The sequence below is a fragment of the Manacus vitellinus genome, unplaced genomic scaffold, assembly GCF_001715985.3.
Source record: "Manacus vitellinus isolate BGI_N305 unplaced genomic scaffold, ASM171598v3 scaffold_45_pilon, whole genome shotgun sequence".
In the NCBI taxonomy this organism is placed as follows: domain Eukaryota; kingdom Metazoa; phylum Chordata; class Aves; order Passeriformes; family Pipridae; genus Manacus; species Manacus vitellinus.
In genome coordinates this window covers 317,443-336,644 of record NW_021940571.1, presented here as the reverse complement: position 1 = coordinate 336,644, position 19,202 = coordinate 317,443, and the positions used below count along the sequence as shown (strand labels likewise).

At 44.2% G+C, this 19,202-nt stretch overlaps 1 protein-coding gene across 2 annotated transcripts in view; it reads right to left on the bottom strand.

Moving 5' to 3' along the window:
* The window catches only part of TSC22D2 (TSC22 domain family member 2), a 44,706-nt gene extending 25,504 nt beyond the window's left edge, over positions 1 to 19,202 (bottom strand). For both annotated transcript variants that reach the window (XM_018079256.2, XM_018079257.2), the window contains exons 1-3: positions 19,198 to 19,202; positions 14,455 to 14,459; positions 11,757 to 11,768 (exon numbers count right to left, since the gene is read on the bottom strand). In XM_018079256.2, the coding sequence (XP_017934745.2) occupies positions 11,757 to 11,768; position 14,455 (13 nt within the window). In that variant the 5' untranslated portion in view covers positions 14,456 to 14,459; positions 19,198 to 19,202. The remainder of the gene's footprint in view (positions 1 to 11,756; positions 11,769 to 14,454; positions 14,460 to 19,197) is intronic.

Below are 19,202 nucleotides of genomic sequence, written 5' to 3'. Positions count from 1 at the left end.
CAGGGGGCAGTCCCTGCCCGGGCCTGCTGGACACGCTGTCCCTGGTGCAGCCCGGGGGCCCTGCCCTTGGCCACCTGGGCAACCGCTGGCTCACTGCAGTGAGGAGTGGGCTATTCTGACATTCAGTGCGGTCTAGCAAAGGAAAAAGGGAAATTAATCAAAGGTAAAATAGGAAAAGGATGAGGAACAAGAATGAACAAGGTGAACTGATTCACCAGCAAGCCAGAAAGGTTTCTGAAAAGCCAAGTATAAAAATTGCTGCAGCCCGTGGCCAGGTTAGCCAAGAGCCACACACTAATCCACACAACAGCCTTGGCAGCATTACACTGATAATATTTTTGCAAGGTTAAATTAGTGCTGAACAATATTCCAGTATGCTGGGCACAAACATACTGATATTTTTATTAAGTGTCAAGCATGTACATATTCCTTTTTTCCTTCAAGAAAAACATTTGCCACAGTTAGTTAAAAGAAATTTTCCACGTGTCTCCTATTTGGGTATGTGTGAGTGCCAGCAGTGTGGGACCCTCCCTAGGGTCTGTGTGCCTGTGCCTGGTTTGTGAGACCTGGCCAGGGCAGATGGAGCAGGTACTGGAATGGCTGTAGGCTCCTTTTCAGTGCTGCTGTGCTGCCTGACAGAGGTTTGGATAACTCTTCCCCACCCTCTCCATCACCTTCACCACTGCACAGTTCACTAGGAGGATCCCCATACATACTTCAGTGGCAGTGAGAACCCACACTTGTGGTTCTCCTGTCTGAGGACTGCAGGTGAATTTACATATTTTGGCATTTAAGGATCATGCACTAGTCATGTGACACACACACACATCTTGCACACAATCCCTCAGCCTCAGCGACTGAGGGCAGAAATGCTCCCACAGATGATAGAAGACCAAAAATGAAGCTCCTCTGGAATGTAAGCTACAAAGCTTCAAGCTCTGACCACATGTATGTATCCTGTGAAAATGGCTTTATAATGTTCTGTTTGTTTGTTTCTATGATTTTAAATGGTCCAAAGGTGGTGCTTCCCACTGATGGTGGCTGAAATCTGTGTGTCATTTAGACAGGGGTAAAAGCTGTGCACTAAACCCCTAAACACTTATGGAGTGTACACAGCTACACATGTGCTCACACCCAGCAGTGAATGCATGGGTGTATAGAGACATATATTAATAGATGTATATCTGCATTTAAATTTTGAAAATCCCTAATGTTAACATTAAAAATACAATTTTTTTTTTTAAAGAAAGCTGTAGGAATATTAAAGGAAGTCAGTTTATTGGCATCTAGCATGCATGGGTTCAGATATCTCAGCCTTTAATAACATTAGGTGATTAGTGTTGAAAGACTAAAGCTAGTCTGAGGACACCATGTGATCCAACAGGTAGGTATCTACCCAAGTGTCAGGAGTCCAGATTGAAACTGTTTGTGGGGAAGTCAGTAGGAAAAGTTCAGGGGACTTGTCTTCTAACTTCAGTCTTACCCCTCAGTTGGTATTTATCTGCATTGTGGCCTTCTACAAGTTGTTTTTCCTTCTTTTAATTTCATCTTGTTTTCTCTCCCATCTATCACCTGCCTTATCTGCAGGTACAGAGAAGTATTGAGGGCTCTGCCTGCCTTTTTTTGTGTGTTGAGTACTGAGACCTGAATTTTGATCAGGCCATGTGATACTGTCTTAGCAATAGTAGCATACTGGCACAGTAATGGACAAGTGATAAGCAGTTATCAGCAAGGTCTTTTCAAATTTGAACAGAAATTTAGGGGTTACTAAACATTGGGTATTTTAAGAGTGCATCCCCTTTCAGATGACTCTTGTACAAAATCCTGCATTAACATCTTAAATTTTAAAATAAACAGTAATATCAGAAATTCCTTTCCTTCACTATAAACTGTACATCTTCTATTTTGTAAAAGTACTGGTGCTAGACAATAAGACATTTACCCAAATTCTTCTTGTTTTTAAAACTCCTCTAAATTACCCCAAATGGTCTCAAACTGCACTGAAATGCAATGGTAATTTGAATTTCAAGTCCTTTTGAATTTCAAGCTGTAAGACAGTGACTGCAAGACCTGGAAGACAAATTCGAGGTTACAGACTGCTGGAGAGAAGAAGGGCACAGGAAAGGGCAAATGAGTTATTTGAATGTCTAAGTAGGATTTTTGCATTTATAAAGGCCACTAACGATCCAGAGAACCACAAATAGTAACTGCAGTATTTAGCTTCAGGCTCTTCTTAAAGTCTCATGTGACAAAGAGCACAGAAATTTCCTCTCTCCTGACCATAACAGAATTATTCTTTTTTGTCTTTGCCATGTTCATTGTCTTCTGTATGGAAAATAATGGGCACTAAATCCAAAAACTAATGAAAAAAAATTTATATGACCAAAAACTGAGAACGAATGGAAACTGTTACACACATCAAAACACATTGAAAGTGCAAGTAGAAACGAACAAATGTTATGAAATCTCATCAGTTTTTGTTAGCCTGATCCTGCCCCTTTCAAGTCAGTGGCAAAAACCATCAAGTGTCAGTGGGAGCTGTGTTTTATTTCACTGAGACATATTAAAATTTGGGATGTACATTTGTACTCTCTTTAGCATTTGTCCTCTTCTTCATGATGGGCACCTCTCTTTACTCATAGATCTTGTGCTGCACCTGGTTGTGGTGTTTGAATGGGAGCAGTTCCTCTGGTTAGAATAACGGGTCGTTGTGCACACCTGAAGGGTTCCATAAATAACTGAGGGCAATGACAGCATTCTGGAGAAATGGAAAGTACTGCTTCACCAGGGTGCTCTGAGATGGGCTGTGGAGAGAGGAACTGCCAATCCCTTCTGGGCTCTATAAGCCCCTGTGTAGTTTTCACCTGTATGATTTTGCTGTCCTTATTTACACAGTTGTTCTCAGCTTTGCTCTCTGCTGTATTTTGAACCATTTGTGATTTAGAGGCAGATGTATGAGCAAGATCTGAGCAGCAAATCCAGTTTGGGATTGTTCTTGATGCTGAAGAAGTATGGATTTGAAAGTCATCATAAGGCAACTACCATGTTTTGACAGTAGAGATGAATTACTGCTGCAGGAACAACACTTTTAGGGAAGGCACAAAGAAGACCTGGGTTTGGGCCATAGTTTAAAAGCCAGGAATCAATCCTGGCTTTAGGATAAATAAGTCAGGTTGGTCTGTCTTTTCTTTCTCAGTTTGAACATGAAACAGTTTGTAAACTGTTGCTATTTAGCTCAGACACCGGAATGCAGTGAAATTTAAAGACACGCAGCATTTCTTCAATTTGATGTATAAATAGATTACAGCATTTTCAGCATTCCAGTCTTATGATCAAGTGGAATCCAGATCAGGTTTCATTTAACCTAGCTAAGAGAGCAATGTGAATGATTTCAGATAGCTCATGTAGAGTTCAGAAGCATATTCTCTCATATATTTCAAACCCACATTGAGTGGGTATCAGTAGTGGAGAAAATCCACATCTCTCATGGACTTTGTGTGTCCGAAATATTTCTGTTTGGCATGGGTGCATTTTAATGGACATTTCAGTAGTTCATTGCTGGATTTTCTGGAATCTAAGTTGCTTGTTTACTTGAATAACTCTTCTTTGAACAGTAAGTAATACTTTACTTCATATATAAACCATTATTCAGAGTTTTTACTAGCTGTATCAATTATCTCTCAGTGTTAAAAGAATGACTAATGGCAGGGCATTTGTTTTTAATATGTTGTCTAAGCAAAAAGGGAATGTACACAAATTTCAGAGAACTTGTCAGATAGGGCCTTATGTAATACTTGTGGTATAAGTAAGAGGAAGCATGGAGTGGAAAGATGGTCTGTTTTTAAGATGAGAGAACAGTTACAGAGCAGACATTAAAGCCATTGCAACTCCATAATAATAATATTTAGATGTCTATTTAAATAGACTTTCCAGGGAGTCCTGATTGTTTGGAATGGTGGTGTGTGTGCTCTCTAAGTAGCTGAGACAACATCCATTTGGTTCAAGTATGTGAGATCCTCAGGTTCAAAGGTGAACCTGTACCTGTGCCCCTCACGTTTCACTTTCCACAAGTGCAGTGCCCCTTCTTCCCCTTTTACTGGCAAAGCAGAGAGCAGGGCTGGGTAATTAAAGGTGTGGGGAACTGGTTCTGAGTAATTTTTGACAGATCTATTGCTACCACATCATGTGGGATGTGGGACAGCAATGAGCCAAAACTGGTTCCCTGGCCTTTTTTGCATGAATGTGCTACATAAAACTTACAGTCTGCAATAGCTGCAACTTTTTTACAAAAGCACAAATGCAGGTATTGTAGTAGATAGTAGATTGATGGGTTGTCTGTCTCCACATGGAACCTGTATTCAAAATATATACAAAAAAGTAATACTTCTGTGGTTAATTTCTGCTTTTCTCATCTGATTGTATAGCTGCTATCACAGTGCAGCTGTGACTGCACCTACTGAAACACTCATGCTGTCAGACACTAAAATGATGTGGTGGATATAAACCTAAATTCATAAGTCTCAGGTTTTCTGCTGCTAATTTTGTCTTAAAACTTACATAGGCAGTTCTGCTGAAATCCACTGAAATAGAATTGTCAGTGAAATGGAGAGATTGCTCAGCAAAACTGAAAGTGTTGTGGGTAGACAAGCAATAGTTGTTTATGATGATCTGCATTTTGCATTGTTATTATTTTCTAATGGAACACTTCCATTATAAACATGATTAAAAAAACAGGCACAATTTGTTGTCCTTCATTAATGCTGAAGAAGTGATCTTGGTGTATATCCAGGTGTGCAAATTCAAACTACTTTCAGAGGTCTGTTTTGGGATCCTGAGAAAAATAGGAAAACAGAACATTTGGGGAAATTAATATTCTGGTGGTCGTCAGAGTAAACTGATGGAAGTGATACAAACTTACTTCTGGGTTAAATGAAAAATACCACAATACTTAAAAAACACTGCTAGGATTCCCATTATAATTACCGGTTTCGTAGCAAGTCCCAACAGATTCTGCATGAGGAGTTTGATCAGTGGAATTGTCCTGTAGGTGTTAAATAATGTGGGAACTCTAGTAATGCATTGCAAAGCAGTGATATACTCAGCATTGTCATTTGGAGGAGGATTTTTTTCCCAAGTTGCGCTAGAAATAAGTCACTCTGTATGGATAAAAATGAACTTGTAAATTCTGCAAGTTAAGGTCATAGGGATTTTCTCTTCAGGGTCTTGTATTCCATTAAGGATCTGAAAGTCATTAAAGGCTCTTGACATGGAGTTGTCTCCAAGAAGTGGAGATGTGATCTCTGTGGGGATGTAATGGCTCCCTCTGAAAGAAGCAGAGGGGGCTATGGGGTGTTTTTCCAGCCACAGCCCCATTCTTGCTGGTGTTTGAATGAATCTGCCAGTGCCTAAAGGGAGCTCCTTGAGGGGCTGTGCAGCGTGAGTGCTGCTCTGCAGCACACGTGGCATCGGCCCCAGCAGCACACGTGGCACCGGCCCCAGCAGCACACGTGGCATCAGCCCCAGCAGCACACGTGGCATTGGCCCCAGCAGCACACGTGGCATCAGCCCCAGCCAGCTCGGGGTGCGAAGGACGTGCACGACACGCCGTGTGTACAAACCATACACAGCAACAGCGCAACTGGGCTTTGGCTTTATCCCAGGAGAAACCTGGTGGCAGTGTCACTGTTAGTGGCACTGGCCTGTGGAGTGCACACCTGGTCACCTGTGCCCTGTGTCCCAGTGCTGCAGCCCAGCAGACATCCCTGTGCCATCAGCAGGGAGGCCTGGAAGGAAGCTGGGCAGTGTTGTCAGAGGAGGGAGCTCGGTGTGACTGCGCTGTCTCTGGCACAAGGCATTGCTCAGGCAACACTGAGGCTTCCTGAGCTCCCGGGGCCAGGTTGGACTTGGGGACAATGGGGAGTCGGCCCCTTCTTGACACACCTGCCCTTCTGGTACTGCCACTCCTGCTCTTCCTTTTGTCTGTGATGCAGAAGAACCCCAACTTCTGTCAGGTATTGCCATTCCTGCAGAAGTAGTAGTGGATCTCAGAAGCTCAGTTGGAAGGTACAGGGGAGAGCTCATAACAGGTTTTCATCAGGAGTTCAATCAAAGAGCAAGCACAAAAGCACTCTCTGGCACAGCGTTGTTGAAAAGTATCCCATAAAACCTCAGGATTTCGCCTTTACTCTACCAGAACTGGACCCTAAATTAGTTCTCTCTGTTTCCCCACTCATTAGCATTTACAGTTGTTCTAAAACAGATTTATATTTTAAGTGCTGGTCAGAGAAGTGGTAACTGGCTTTCTTTTGTAGCTGGTGTCACAAGACAGGAGCATGTGAGTCCATTCGACACTGGCTTTCATGATCATCAGCAAGTACATTACACAAAAGAATGGAGAAAATATTTTGTCAGAAAGAACTATCTGTTCCTCGCTCAGGAGAGTCACCCCAGCAAGAAAAGCATGGAGCTCGTTAGTGTCAGACCAAGATGCTGCAGTGCACAAAGGCAGACATCTTCTTTCACTTGACTCTAACAAGCAGCTCTTTTTTCCCCTTCTGCTTGGCAAGGTTTTATTTAATCATGCAGTGAGTCTCAGGTACAGCTGTTAATTCTATATCCTATTTATATCAACAGAATTTACCTTACATTAATGGTTGCAAAAAGTAAATAGCAATGTGCTGAGAACATGGAAAACAAACAGTCTTTCTGGCTTGCCAAACCTCCATCACTGAGCATATTTTTCCTTAGTGGTTGCCATGCTGTAGTAAACAAAGTTAAGGGCTAGGCCATTTTATTAGTAACAATTCTGTATTGATGCATAACACAATAAGTTGCTGTCCTTCCTTTTCCAGAGAGGAAGTTGCTGTTTTGCTGTAGTATGACATGTAAAGCCATAAAAAGGAAACAGATTTGGGTTAGGAAAAAAATGTATTGATGCTACAAAAATGCAGTTCTGCAACATCAAAAAGTGCAGTTCTTACATGGTTAGTTAGTGATACAATTAGAAGCACACTGTGACTTCTTTATTTGTGGATAAATTTACTGAACAGTGCAAATATCATGTGGAATTAAGACATGATGCTGTATTGCTCTCTCCTAAAAATGTATAGAGTTCAGAAATTGAAATTGTACTGGAAGGCATACATGAGATGCAGGAATCAAACTTGAAGTCCTTGTTTAAGCAGAATTCCCATCAAAATCCAGTTTTGAAATAAGTGTCAGCAAACACTTATCAAGTTTGAGCAATGTCTGTTGCCATGAAGAAGCTGTTTCCACTCTGGATGCATAGGTTCATGGGTTTTCTTTCACTAAAATGCCAGTCAAGTGCAGACATTGCCAATGGTTTAACTTAAACCTGAACTGGGAACAAAGCCTGTGGAATTCTCAAGCAGTTTCTATTTGGATCTGAAGTTAGGATGGACAAACAACCAGAGCATTCAACCATCACCTGTGCAGTAACCTGCTGGAGCTGCAGTGGGATCATGGACTCCCCCCATTGCCATGCTGTGGCATTGTGCTGCCGTTTGGTTCTGGCAGGGGATGGTGCAGGGATTAAATGTCACTGAATCTGCCTCGAGTTGCAGGCATCAGGTTGTTGTGACTGGTTCTTTTAGTACTCAGCCAGATACTAGGAAAATGTGTCCAATGCATTTATAATTTGGAAATGGTTTGGAAAAATAGTAGAAAATCCAGAAGTGAATCCCAGTCTCAAACTGCAGTGAATTGCAAGAGTTCCTATTACTTCTACATTGTTGTCACAAACCTGTGAAGAAAATCTGCATTTGTTTGAGACTGGGCCACCCTGACAAAATATTTGGCAATTATTGTGGAGCATATTATCCAATGTCTCCAAGGAGATTTGCTCTCTGAAAGTATATGGACTATTTCTCTCTGAATTAGTAAATCTTATGTTTGTCTATTCACCCCTTTTCTTTACCTTATCTCCCTTGTTCTTTAGAGACATTTGCAACTCGCATAAATAAGCATGGGTCCCTTGGGAATAGCTCTAAAGTGCTTCTGGAGTTGTTTTACCACTTGAATAACCCTGTTCCAGGTCAGCACAAATTTGACCTCTATTTTTCATTTGTTTTCTTTTTCAGTTTTTATGTAATATTTGAAAATAGAAAAAAAAAATCATCTGCTCTACTAAAGTGTTAGTCAGACAAGGTCTGATTATCGAACATCACGAGTAGTGAGGACTTCCCTCCATGGACAGTCGTGTTTGTCCTGGCAGATCCTCACACTGCAGATAACTCACTCCAGCAGCACGTAGCAATGGATATTATGACTAATTCAGTCAGAACTGTAAGCAGTTTTATTGTGGTCTCTCCAGTACAGGAGGTTTTGGCATTTATTCAGTATTAAGTCATACACAATTTTTAGATGGTGCAGTCATACAAAGAGAAGATCAGTTGAAGAAAAAGAGAAAAGGTTTTTTTTCTGGTTTTCCTGGTCTTTCAGCTTTAGCCCTGTTGGTTGCATTATGGTGCCTGTACAAAAGCCACTTAGTTTCTCACCTTTTCCACTCAACAAGGCACTCAGAAGATTACAGATCTTACTGTGAATTGAGCACTGTCTAGGTCGAAGATCCCATGGGTTTTTAAAAGTTTCAGGACATTTCTCCACCTAATTATCTCAGAGTTGATTTTTTCCTTCCGGCGTGGTGCCAATAACAAAGGGCAGAGCTGATAGGTGAGATCAGGATTGTCCTGTTCCCAGCTGGCATAGTGTTGTACAGGGGATCAAACACAATTCTGGAAGGTCTGCAGAGGTCCCCCAGGTGTCAGACTCTGTGGTGGGGATGTTTGCCTGTCAGTTGTGTGGCCTTGTCGCGATGCTGATTGAATGCTGGCATGTGTGAACCAATGCAGAACCAGCTGGGCACTCGATGTGAGCTGGGAGTGGAGGTTTGCTGAAGGAAAGGATGCAGACTCTGAGAAAATGTCACTGTCCGAGGGGGTGGCCCTTGTGCTGTGCCAGCAGTGCCAGGGGATGGTGGCTCCTGCTCTCCTCTACCTGCCTGAGGGGGACTATGGCAACAGCTCCCTGCAAGGAGACACACAGGGCCTAGTTCATGGTCTGATGGTGACACTGTGTCTGTGCTCTGATGGTGACACTGCCTGTGCTCTGATGGTGACACTGTCTGTGCTCTGATGGTGACACTGCCTGTGCTCTGATGGTGACACTGCCTGTGCTCTGATGGTGACACTGCCTGTGCTCTGATGGTGACACTGTGTCTCAGTGAGTCGGAGGTGGCACTTGTGGTGAGTCTGCCCAGTCACAGCCTGCTCCAGTTGGCAGGGGATCACATCAGTGAGGTCTTTGGGAGGACACTTAGGTCAGAACAAGCTGGAGGAGGAGAGATGATGTGGAGGTATGGTGCTGAAACACAGAACAATGTAGTGGAACTGTAGTTTTATTCTATGTAGACCAATATCATGGTTAACCTGTGTAAATATTTCCATGTTTACTCATGTGGTAAAAGACTTTTATAGTCTTAATAGGAAATATCGATCAGAATCTCATTCATAGCAGTGTCACTGCAGGCCTTAACACCTGGGTGGACTCAGGGTTCTTCAGGAGGACAATGAGGGAATGGAGAGGCCGACCTGTGAGGATTGAAAGAGTGCACTGTGAGAGCTCTTTCCTGCAGCTGCTGAAGCCCTCTTTTCTCTCATAACAAAATTTCTTTAAAAAGAAGACCTGTGAAAGGTGAAGAAGATTTAATGCCTAGTCCTTCAATGCCTGGGTCTGTTGAAGCATGGGGAATGGCCATAAGGAGTGGGTTTAGTGTTCTTGTGCAGTGGGTTTCAAATGGCACCAGGAATGAGGAAATCTATCTAATCCTTGTATGTACACTAATTAATTCAATAGTATCAAGTGAGTTTCTTCATCTCATTACATCACCATTACTCCATTTTTGAAATCAGGTTGATGACTGTCCAGCATTGTTCATTGTTTGAGATCTGCAGTTACAGAACAACAGCAGCATAGGCAGGGTCAGGATGACAGATACCTCAGACACAGTTTCGGGATCCTGGGCTGTGGCAGGAGCTGTGTGCTGTGCAGGGGTTTCCAGTACCCCACAGCAGGTGCCAAGTGAGCTTTGTAGATTATGAAATAACTCATATTCCAAATTAAAAACTGTGAAAAGATTTATCAAGTTCACCACAAAACCTGTCTCAAGACTTCCTTAATTCCTTGTTTGGGGAACATTTTAAAATTATCACCATCATCATTATTTATATGTTGTTAATTCCCAGAGCCCTATTCAAATTTTATGCATCGAAAAGAATAATTGTGTTATCCAAGTAGGCCTTCAGAAATGGACTTCTTTGTTACTCAATAGCTGAAGTAATTTGTGGGTGTTTGGGTCAATACAAAAACCTGGTTATCATGTATTCAGCACTGTCTTGTCTAGGTACTGTGCAACAATGAGCAAAGATGTGTAAGATGGATATTGCCAAGTAAATAGCATTTAAAGGTATGCTTTACCTATGCCAATTCTGAGCAATTCCATCCTTAACAGAAACCTCTGTATGATACAACATTTGTTTCCTTGACCTGGGACATGCCTTTATAACCATAACTGTGTTTTGCACACAAATGTATGCCTCTAAAATTGTCTGATTCTGTCTGACAAACATATGAAACCTTTCAGAATGATATATTATTTATTTATACCTTGGACCAGACTAAATTTATAAGCCTTAGAGGTATAAGCTGTAGCTTTCATCCAAAGCTTAGCTTTACTTTCAATTCTGTTGATGAATTTACTGTAGTGATTTCAAAGTCATAGGGCATATTAGCTGGGTGGCTAAATTTTCTGCAGAAAGGGGATTGTGTATTTACAAAGATAACAGTAATATTCAGAATGACACCAGTAAGGGTTATAAGAATAATTAAAAGAGTTGAGTTTAAGGATTAATACATGACCACTTAGAATAACAAGTGAGGAGAGGGAAAATGCATTTCCTCTGTTATGCTGTCCTCTCCCTCACTGACTGTCAGGGCTGGATGCCAGGTCAGATCCATAACATTAAACCAAAAGACCTCTTCTGCTCCCCAGCTGGGCAGACACCAAGTGAGGTTGGGCACTAAGATCTTGCAGTCCCTCACAAATATGCTCTGGTTTCACTAGGGAGCATTTATGTGTTTTTGGCGGTACATACTGTGAGCTTGGCTGCTTCATGCTGTGGGGAGAACAGTGTGCTTGTTCTCCTCTGCATTCTTACCTGGAGATTGCTCGCTCCTATTTGTTCCTTCCAGTTTGTTCTCCCAGGCAGTGCAGACAAGCCCTCAGCCCCATCCTCCCAGAGCAGGAACGACGTGTCGTCCCACCTTGGGGTGACTTTGTAATGTGGAGAAACTGGCACGGGGATAAGATCACGCTTGTTCTGTTCTCTGACCTCAAGGAATGTAAACCCACTGACCTCATATATCTGCAGACGTTGCCAGATGCTCTTACTCACCCCACTGTGTAATTCAGCATTACACTTATCCCTCACTCTGCATCGTGCTGTACAGACACTAACAGCAAGTGCTCTTACGAGATGCCACCATTCCGCAGAGAATAAAAGCAAACTCCTCAGGTAGGCTGACCCTGATATGAGAGAGTCCCTCGTTCCCTGGGCAGGCCCATGAGAAGGGACCTGGCCACTGCATTAGTTTCTGCTCAGACAATAAAGTGTGATGGGCAACAGAGTCTCTAGAGCCCACCACCCGAATCCAGGTGAGCTGTGGGAAAAACCTCCTGACCGTCTGAGACACCAGTTACCTGCCTCCACAGCTGCCTCCCTGCAGGCCTGAAGCCCATATGGAAAGTGCCACATTATTTTCCTTTGGAATGTATTCATTACTGTTGTGACTTCCACATGGAAATCTGCAGTCAACAGCCTCACAAGTGTGCAAACTGCATGTGCTCTCACTTGAAACTGGTCTTCTCCATGCTCTGGGGCAGTTTAGGTTGGCCCCAGAGGCAAAACTGTGACAGCCCAGTCAAACAGGGACCTGAAGAAGGTGGCACAGCCCTCTATTCTGTTTGGGCAGGGAAGGGTTTTCTGAAGAGGATTCACCTCCAAGCAATGCATGGAAGGAACAGATTGTCCGTACAAAATAACTGCAGTTACCTCCTAGGGCAGTGAAAAGTTGGCACTAAACTCTAATCATATATCTTCCTTATCTCCTATAAAAAGGGGCTGGGGCAGCACACATCTGTGTCCTTAGGGGATATGTCTGTGCTGGGCTATACACTACCTGGCTTTACTTTGATTTCAGAAGCTGTAGCAATATGGCTCCTGATTCACATCCGTGTTAGGCTGTAGTAGTGAGAAGAAACAAACAATTGTTCTTGTGTTTGATATTCCAAGTGCTTTTTAGCAATGTTGGATATCCAGACAAACCAACATTACTTTGAAAGCTACTGTGGAAAATCACCAATGATAATATTGCCAGAGACAATTATAAACATGTAAAGCAAACAAAACTGGTGCTTTCTAATATGTCTGTAAGGGTTGATCACTGCCTCTGCATCACATGCATTCCAAAGGGTTCGTGGATGTGCTACAAAGAGTGAATTTGTAAATACATCAAAATTAAGACATAGATAATAGTTACATGCAAAACTAGCACTTCTCCTTTAAGAATGACTGTTTGAGGGCTGTATGTCCCCAGGAGCAGTTACCAGCTTCAGTGAGGATACTTGTGAGAGCAGAGGGACATGAAGTCAAGTCCAATTTTTGTTTGCTTGTTCTAGCATAGAACCTGCTTATAAAAGTGAGAAAAAAAATCTCTTTATTCCTGCAAAACTCGTGGCATTATCCCCTGTCCTGAGGGTGGGGAGTCAATGCCAGAACCTGTGCACAGCTGCTGTCGAGGAGTCAGCATAAATCCTGGCACTGCTCAATGCAAAACCAAGTTACCCCTCCCAGCACCCTTCCTCCAAAATGCAAAGGATTATTGCTGCAGGAATAAGTGCTCTTTCTTAGAAAGAGAGGAATAGAATTTAGGGGGGAAATTCAAGTTTTGGTCATGTTCCTGCTGCAGCTGCTTGAAATGCATAAGACTGAATTATCTTGGGAGCATGACAAAGGTCTGACAAAACCTGGCAGTTTTAATTAATGGCCTCTATTCAGCTGTCAGAATCCAGTGGTTCTGCTGACAAGATAGAGCAATGACAGATCAGTCTCCATTGACATTCTGTGTAGATGCCTTTAAGGTAGTAAAATATATGTTTAAAAACATATACTTAGTCATGTGCATAAATTTTGAAGTCTTTCACAGGTGCCCAAATTTGTATCTCAATTACAGATTTCCTTGAGCAAGACATACAATTTAAATCCCTAAAACAAGTCAAACCTGACACAGAAATGATTAATTATTGAACAAAAAGGCATCATCATGACCATCTGTGGATAAAAAGAAGGGAGGAGCTTTACCATTGCAAATACAAAATTCACATTTGTAACATCTAATGCATGTTTGGGTTTTTTTTTTTTAATTAGTCAGAGGAATAATGGATTTTGGAATCACTAAAATGGCTTAACATGGCTTTGTGTGCTGTTGTTCTGTTTTGCAGTGACAGACTTCCGCAGGAGAAAAATGTGGAATCCCAGACTAAAATCTCCCACAGTCTCCCACTGGAGAGGTAATGTCTTCAGCCTCACATGGAGCCAGGCCTGGCCTGGCTGGGAATGCCCCTGGAATGCAGCTGGCAGCGAGAGCGAGTTGGCCCCTTTCGTGCAGGTGCCAACAGGGATTGCTGACGGGGCTTTCTGGGAGGGAGCTCAGCTGCTCAGAGCTCCCTTTGGTAAGAAACCACAGTGTTTCCTGTGAGCCACATGAATGGTATGTACAGGGGAGTGATTGTGTCTGACCAGACTAAACCCCACAGTGTTATCATTGTCTCAGAGTTCGCAGGTGAGTTACCTTGGGCATGATCCTGTCTGTGGTGCACCTGAGAGCAGGAGTGACGAGCTCTCAGTGGCCCCACGGTGCTCTTAGTGCAGCTGCCTTCTTGCTTTGGAGGAGGTTCTTGTTCAGAGAAGGTCCCCTGAAAGATCTCTTCTTTATAGGAGAAAAGGAAAGGTCACCTCTGGCCACCCTGAGGATCCCTCATTTCAGGAGAGGCCTTAGAGCTATTGGGAAACAGCCTTCATCTGTCTTCTGCAGGCTGCGGAGAAAAGTCCAGGAGTGTCCCTGAGGGTGTGTGCAGAGATGTGTACTAACCCTGCTTGTGTGTAAACACGGCAGAGAGCACTTCCAGCTTGCAGGAGGTCAGGGCAGCACACGGCCGAGGGCACGGAGCTGCAGCGAGGTCTGGGCTCCATGGCTGGCACAGGGACCGGCACCACGCGTGACCTGCACCACAACTGAGCATGTAGCCAGTGGCAGGCACACTCCTGGCAGCAAAGGGAAAGCAAAAAAGTGAACCGTGACAGAAAGAGGCCTTCAGGTTGGTGCTTCAGTCTCCATATCACCCCTGAGAGTGAATTCATAATTCATACGCCCTCAGCCGACCCATTTTTGAGATCCACAGAGCAAATCAGGTTTCCCTGCACAGGCACCTGCCCTGCCTGAACACCTCTGGTGCAGCTCTTGGAAGATTTGAGAGGCTCTGAGCCTGTGGCAAAAAATAGGTGGGTCTGGTTTCCATAGTCATCATGTTCAGTAGTACACATACCATGATGATGAAGCACTGTAAATCATGAGTCTGCTCACATTCACTGATAAACCAGTCATGCAAAAGGCTCTTTGGAGTAGGAATTCAGCAAAAGGCATTTCACATCTGTCAGAAGTAATTCAAGGGTGTGGAGTGACTCATTGGGAACTGCTTGAATAATCAAGACTTCATTTTCAGCAAGACAAAGCCACGAACTTGTCTGGCACATCAGTGGGAAACATGTTCCCTTTGTTAAAGCCTATGTTCCAGGGACAGGTGCTAGCAAAAATACCAGAAGGAGGGATTTTTGTGGCTACAGTATGACCACTTTTAAAGTGCAGGTTTGTGTATGACAGGATACATGGGTGTAAGACTGCAGAGCTCAGAGTAGGAAATAAAACTGAGACGGCAGGAAAGCCTTGTGCTGGTGTGTGGTCAGAAGAGTTTCTGCTGCTGTCAGGAGCAATATCTCAAGATGTGTCAGTCTCCTAAATCAAAGCAGTATTGCAGGGAGCCAGCAAAAAGAATCCACAGCCTCAAATCAGGTGTGGGTTGGGATCAGTTCCAGAGAAAAGTCCTTTCCCACCACCAGGCCATCCTTTCCTTGGGAAGGCACATCTTCATTCTGATGACAGTGGGATCTTCTCTGCCTAAACAGCCCCTGACTCCTGTGTGTTTCCATCTCTCTTCCTGGGCAGGTCTCCTAAATGAAGCTCTTTTGCACAGCACCTGAAGGGAAGATGTTGGCAAAGGCTTATTTACCATGATCAAGTTCTCTATCTATGCACTAACCTGCATGTGCAGAAAGGGGACTGGAGGAAACTGAAGGTAATTAATTGTGAGACATTTTTCCACCCAGAGCCTGAGAAGACCTCCTCTACTATACAAATCCACAAACTCTTCTCGAGATATCACTTCCTAGCTTTTTTTTCCAGGCCACAAAACCATTTGATTTATTATCAGGTAACATGTTAGGTAAACAGCTCGTAAGTTTAGTTAATGGACAATGTTATTTGAGAAGCAAATGATGCCAGCTTCCGAGTCCAGGCACCCCCCAGGTTCAGATGCTGGGACCCTCAGCTTGTTCTGTCAGAGCTCCCAGGTACTGCATCCCTGCAGACAGAGCTGTCTCTGTCCCAGCAGATCTGACAGTTGGAAATACCAGCAGCACTCAGAGACTGCAGAGCTGGCAAATGTGAGACATGGCAGGAAAAGCTTTATACACTGAGCAGAGGCTGGGAAAAACCTTGTGGTCAGAGAACAGATGAAAGTGCAACAAGTGATGGACACCACTGGAGTTCTGTGTGTACTGAGGTCCAGAGGTTGTCACTACAGATCAGGTATTTCCAGCAGTTTTTTTCTTTATGCAAGTTGTAAAATATTTCCCAAAAGTACTGGTTAGGTGACAGGATAATCTGCTCTGAATCTATTCTTGCAAGGACAGGGCTAGATCCATCATGACCACAACCTGCCAGCACTTCATCCCACTGTGATCCCGTGTGAATCACAGTGACCGGGAGCTCCAAGAGCAGAGCCCCTGAAGAAGGCATGTCTTGGAGCAGGGTGAGGAATGCAGAGGCGGGTGCTGCAAGGTGTGGCAGGTATGTGTGAGCTGTTAATGACTGTGCTGAAGAAATCTTGGTGATGCAGAGGTGAAGGAGTCCAAGAGCTGGAGGAGTCCACAACCCATGCTGTGGGATCAGCTGAAGGACTTATCTGTAGCTGTAGCAGCTGGTGCAGGTTCCTGGCATGAAAATGCTGCTCAGCAGCAGCGATTCTGAATCTAACATGCTAGCAGCAGATATGGGCCTGCCTTGGTATTATCTTAATTTTACCTTATAATGCCTTGCACAGCCATCCTGTCTTTCATTTGAGATGTCACTGGACAGGGCACTCATAGCTACTACCACCATTCTCTGAACCAGCCTCTCTGAAGGGGACCCCCTCAGCTTACAAGTGAGGAAAGGCAACAAAATTAGGGCTTTAATGGATGAAACTCTGGATGGGATATGGATGAAACGGAGAAATTTAATAGATGAAAAGTAGAAAAACTGACTAGCATTTGTAAAACTGAAATACAAAAAGCTTAAGTTCTGCAACTTGAAAAGTACAGAGTCTGTCCAGTTGTAAGTCAAAGCTGTGGCAGGATCTGACCCTGCCTGCTCAGCCCTGAGACTGAGCTGCCAGGCTCTCTTTCCCTATGTTATGGGCTTCAGCTGTGGCACACCAAAAGGGGCCTGCACCTTCCAGGCATGAACCCTGCTCTGCCTGCCCGCACGGCCTCACTGCAAAGAGTGGCTCTGAATTATGGGTGGGCAACACTGCACCAAAATTGCTTCCCCCCAGAAGGTTTGGTGCCATTCACCCTATTTATTCCATGGGCTTTTGCAGCCCCCTCGAGGTGCCAGGCACTGGGGAGCCTGTACCATGCTCCTGAGAGCAGTCAGTGCTTCACCCCGGGAACAAGGTGCTCCTCGCCAGGGAAGTGACCTGTGGGCACAAGTGATCTTTCCTAACAGCTGGCAGTTGTCCCACCCAGGCTTTACCTGCATGTCCAGCAGCCAAAGGAGGGAGAGGGATCAGGCAGTTAGCAGGTGACAGTGTGGTCCTGGCCCCGTGTCTGACCAGCACTATGTGACCAGGCATGCCACCAAGCAAGGAATTCCATCTCATCCTGATCTTTGAGATTTTTCCATCCTAAACACTTGGCTAGGTCATTGTTGTGTGGATTTTTTTCTTCTTCTGTGTGATAACTGAAGATGTTTACTACCAGGCAGGAGTTTTGGTTTCTTAGGAGTGGCAGCCAGCCTCAGCTCCTGGGAGCAGACAGCTTTAGTGGCTGCCCTGGGCATCTGCTGACCCTGGACCTTATTCTTTCAGGTGTCCTGTTGCTAACTCACGTCTGCTGGTGCAGAGGGATTGAATATATGGTGCCAATAGCCTTTGGGGGGGCTTATCTGTCCTCCCAGCAGTATCAAGGTTCACTGTAAGTGTCTGCCCTTCCCTGCCCAGAGTGGTGGGAAATGGACACATCAGGGAAGCCTGTGTTTCAGGCTGTGCTCTGTTCTGGGGCCATGCAACAAGGGATCTTTACTGGAAATGGGAGGTATGTGCCCAATGTCATCATTGCCATTACAAAACAAAGGGCTGCTCTGGTACAGTCATTTGTGCTGATGAAAGCTAGGAAATGCCATCCTGTCCATCTCTGAATCACATCCTTCAGCAGATGTGCATGGGGCAATGCAAAGGAGGTTCTTAGTACTATGTATGTCAGTAATGATGTTTCCTGGGAATAAGTGAGGGGTCTGGGAGCTCAAGGTGTTTGTCTCCTAAGTTCTTTTATTCCCATGGGTTGGTCCTTGGCAAGCTGCTGTACCACACCAGGAAGAGAGCACTCAGTCATTCCTGAGCAGGAGCTTTGCATATCCCAACCCACAGGGAGCAAGGATATCATCACAGCACTGTCTGCTGTGTCCCAGCTTTTCTGAGCTGAACAGATGTGTGTCAGCTGAGGAGAGGGATGCTGACCTTGCATTGGCCAGTGCTGTAACACCAGAATTGAACTCTAAATGTGTGCACTTGGAGGTATTCTTTTGGTGAGAGCTTGTACATCTTCTGCTACTTACTTCTTCCAGGCTGGCTCACGTTTAAATCTGATTGTTGCAAAAGAACAAGTCTAGTCAGCCAAAACAGTTATGGGAGGGAGAGAGGAATCAGTTTCGGAGCTATGAATCGCTTGAACCTCAAAAATTCCTGAATGGGGAAGATGGGGCTCAAAGATAATATAAAAAATGTGTTCAGTACTGGAAACAACCCAAGTTCTGTGTCTCCTAAGTGGGTGTCTGACCACAAGACTTCCCATCTTCATCTAACTCAAGATGCTTGCTCATCATTCTTGTAAAATATGCTGCTCTCATCTCTTCTGTTCACATAACAGAGAAACTTAACTTTGTGATGTGGGAAGGAAGCAAAACAACAATTCCATGTATTCCAGTGAAGTCCTAAGTGAACTTAGTGTTGCAGCTAATGTTCTAGAATAACAATTTCTTGGTGGAATCTAGCATAGACAGTGATTACAAAATCACCTGCTTTGGTGAAGAAAGGAATTATACTGCCTGGTTTAAAATTGGCTTCTTGGCCTGACCAAACAGCTTTATCCACCGAAGAGATCACAAAGATTTTTATCACAGGGGATTAAGGCACTGATTTACCTCTGACAGCAAATTAAACTGAGATGAGTGATGTTGTAACCATTTTGTTTCCTGTCTTGGCTCTCTGGGACTTGGCTAACCCCGGAGGGGAAATGCTGAACTCAGCAGAGCTGCCAGCCCGGCGCAGTGACCATCACTGGCACTGCCCATCTCTGGCACTGCCCATCACTGGCACTGCCCAGTGTGCTGCAGGAGTCAGAGCTGGCTGCAAGGCAATGCGCCAGCCCCGAGCAAAACTGAGGGCAGGGCAGTGCAACAGCAACTTGTCTTTAATGTCTGGAACTGAACAGCTATATATGATGCAGTGTGGGCTGTTACATCACACACCCAGG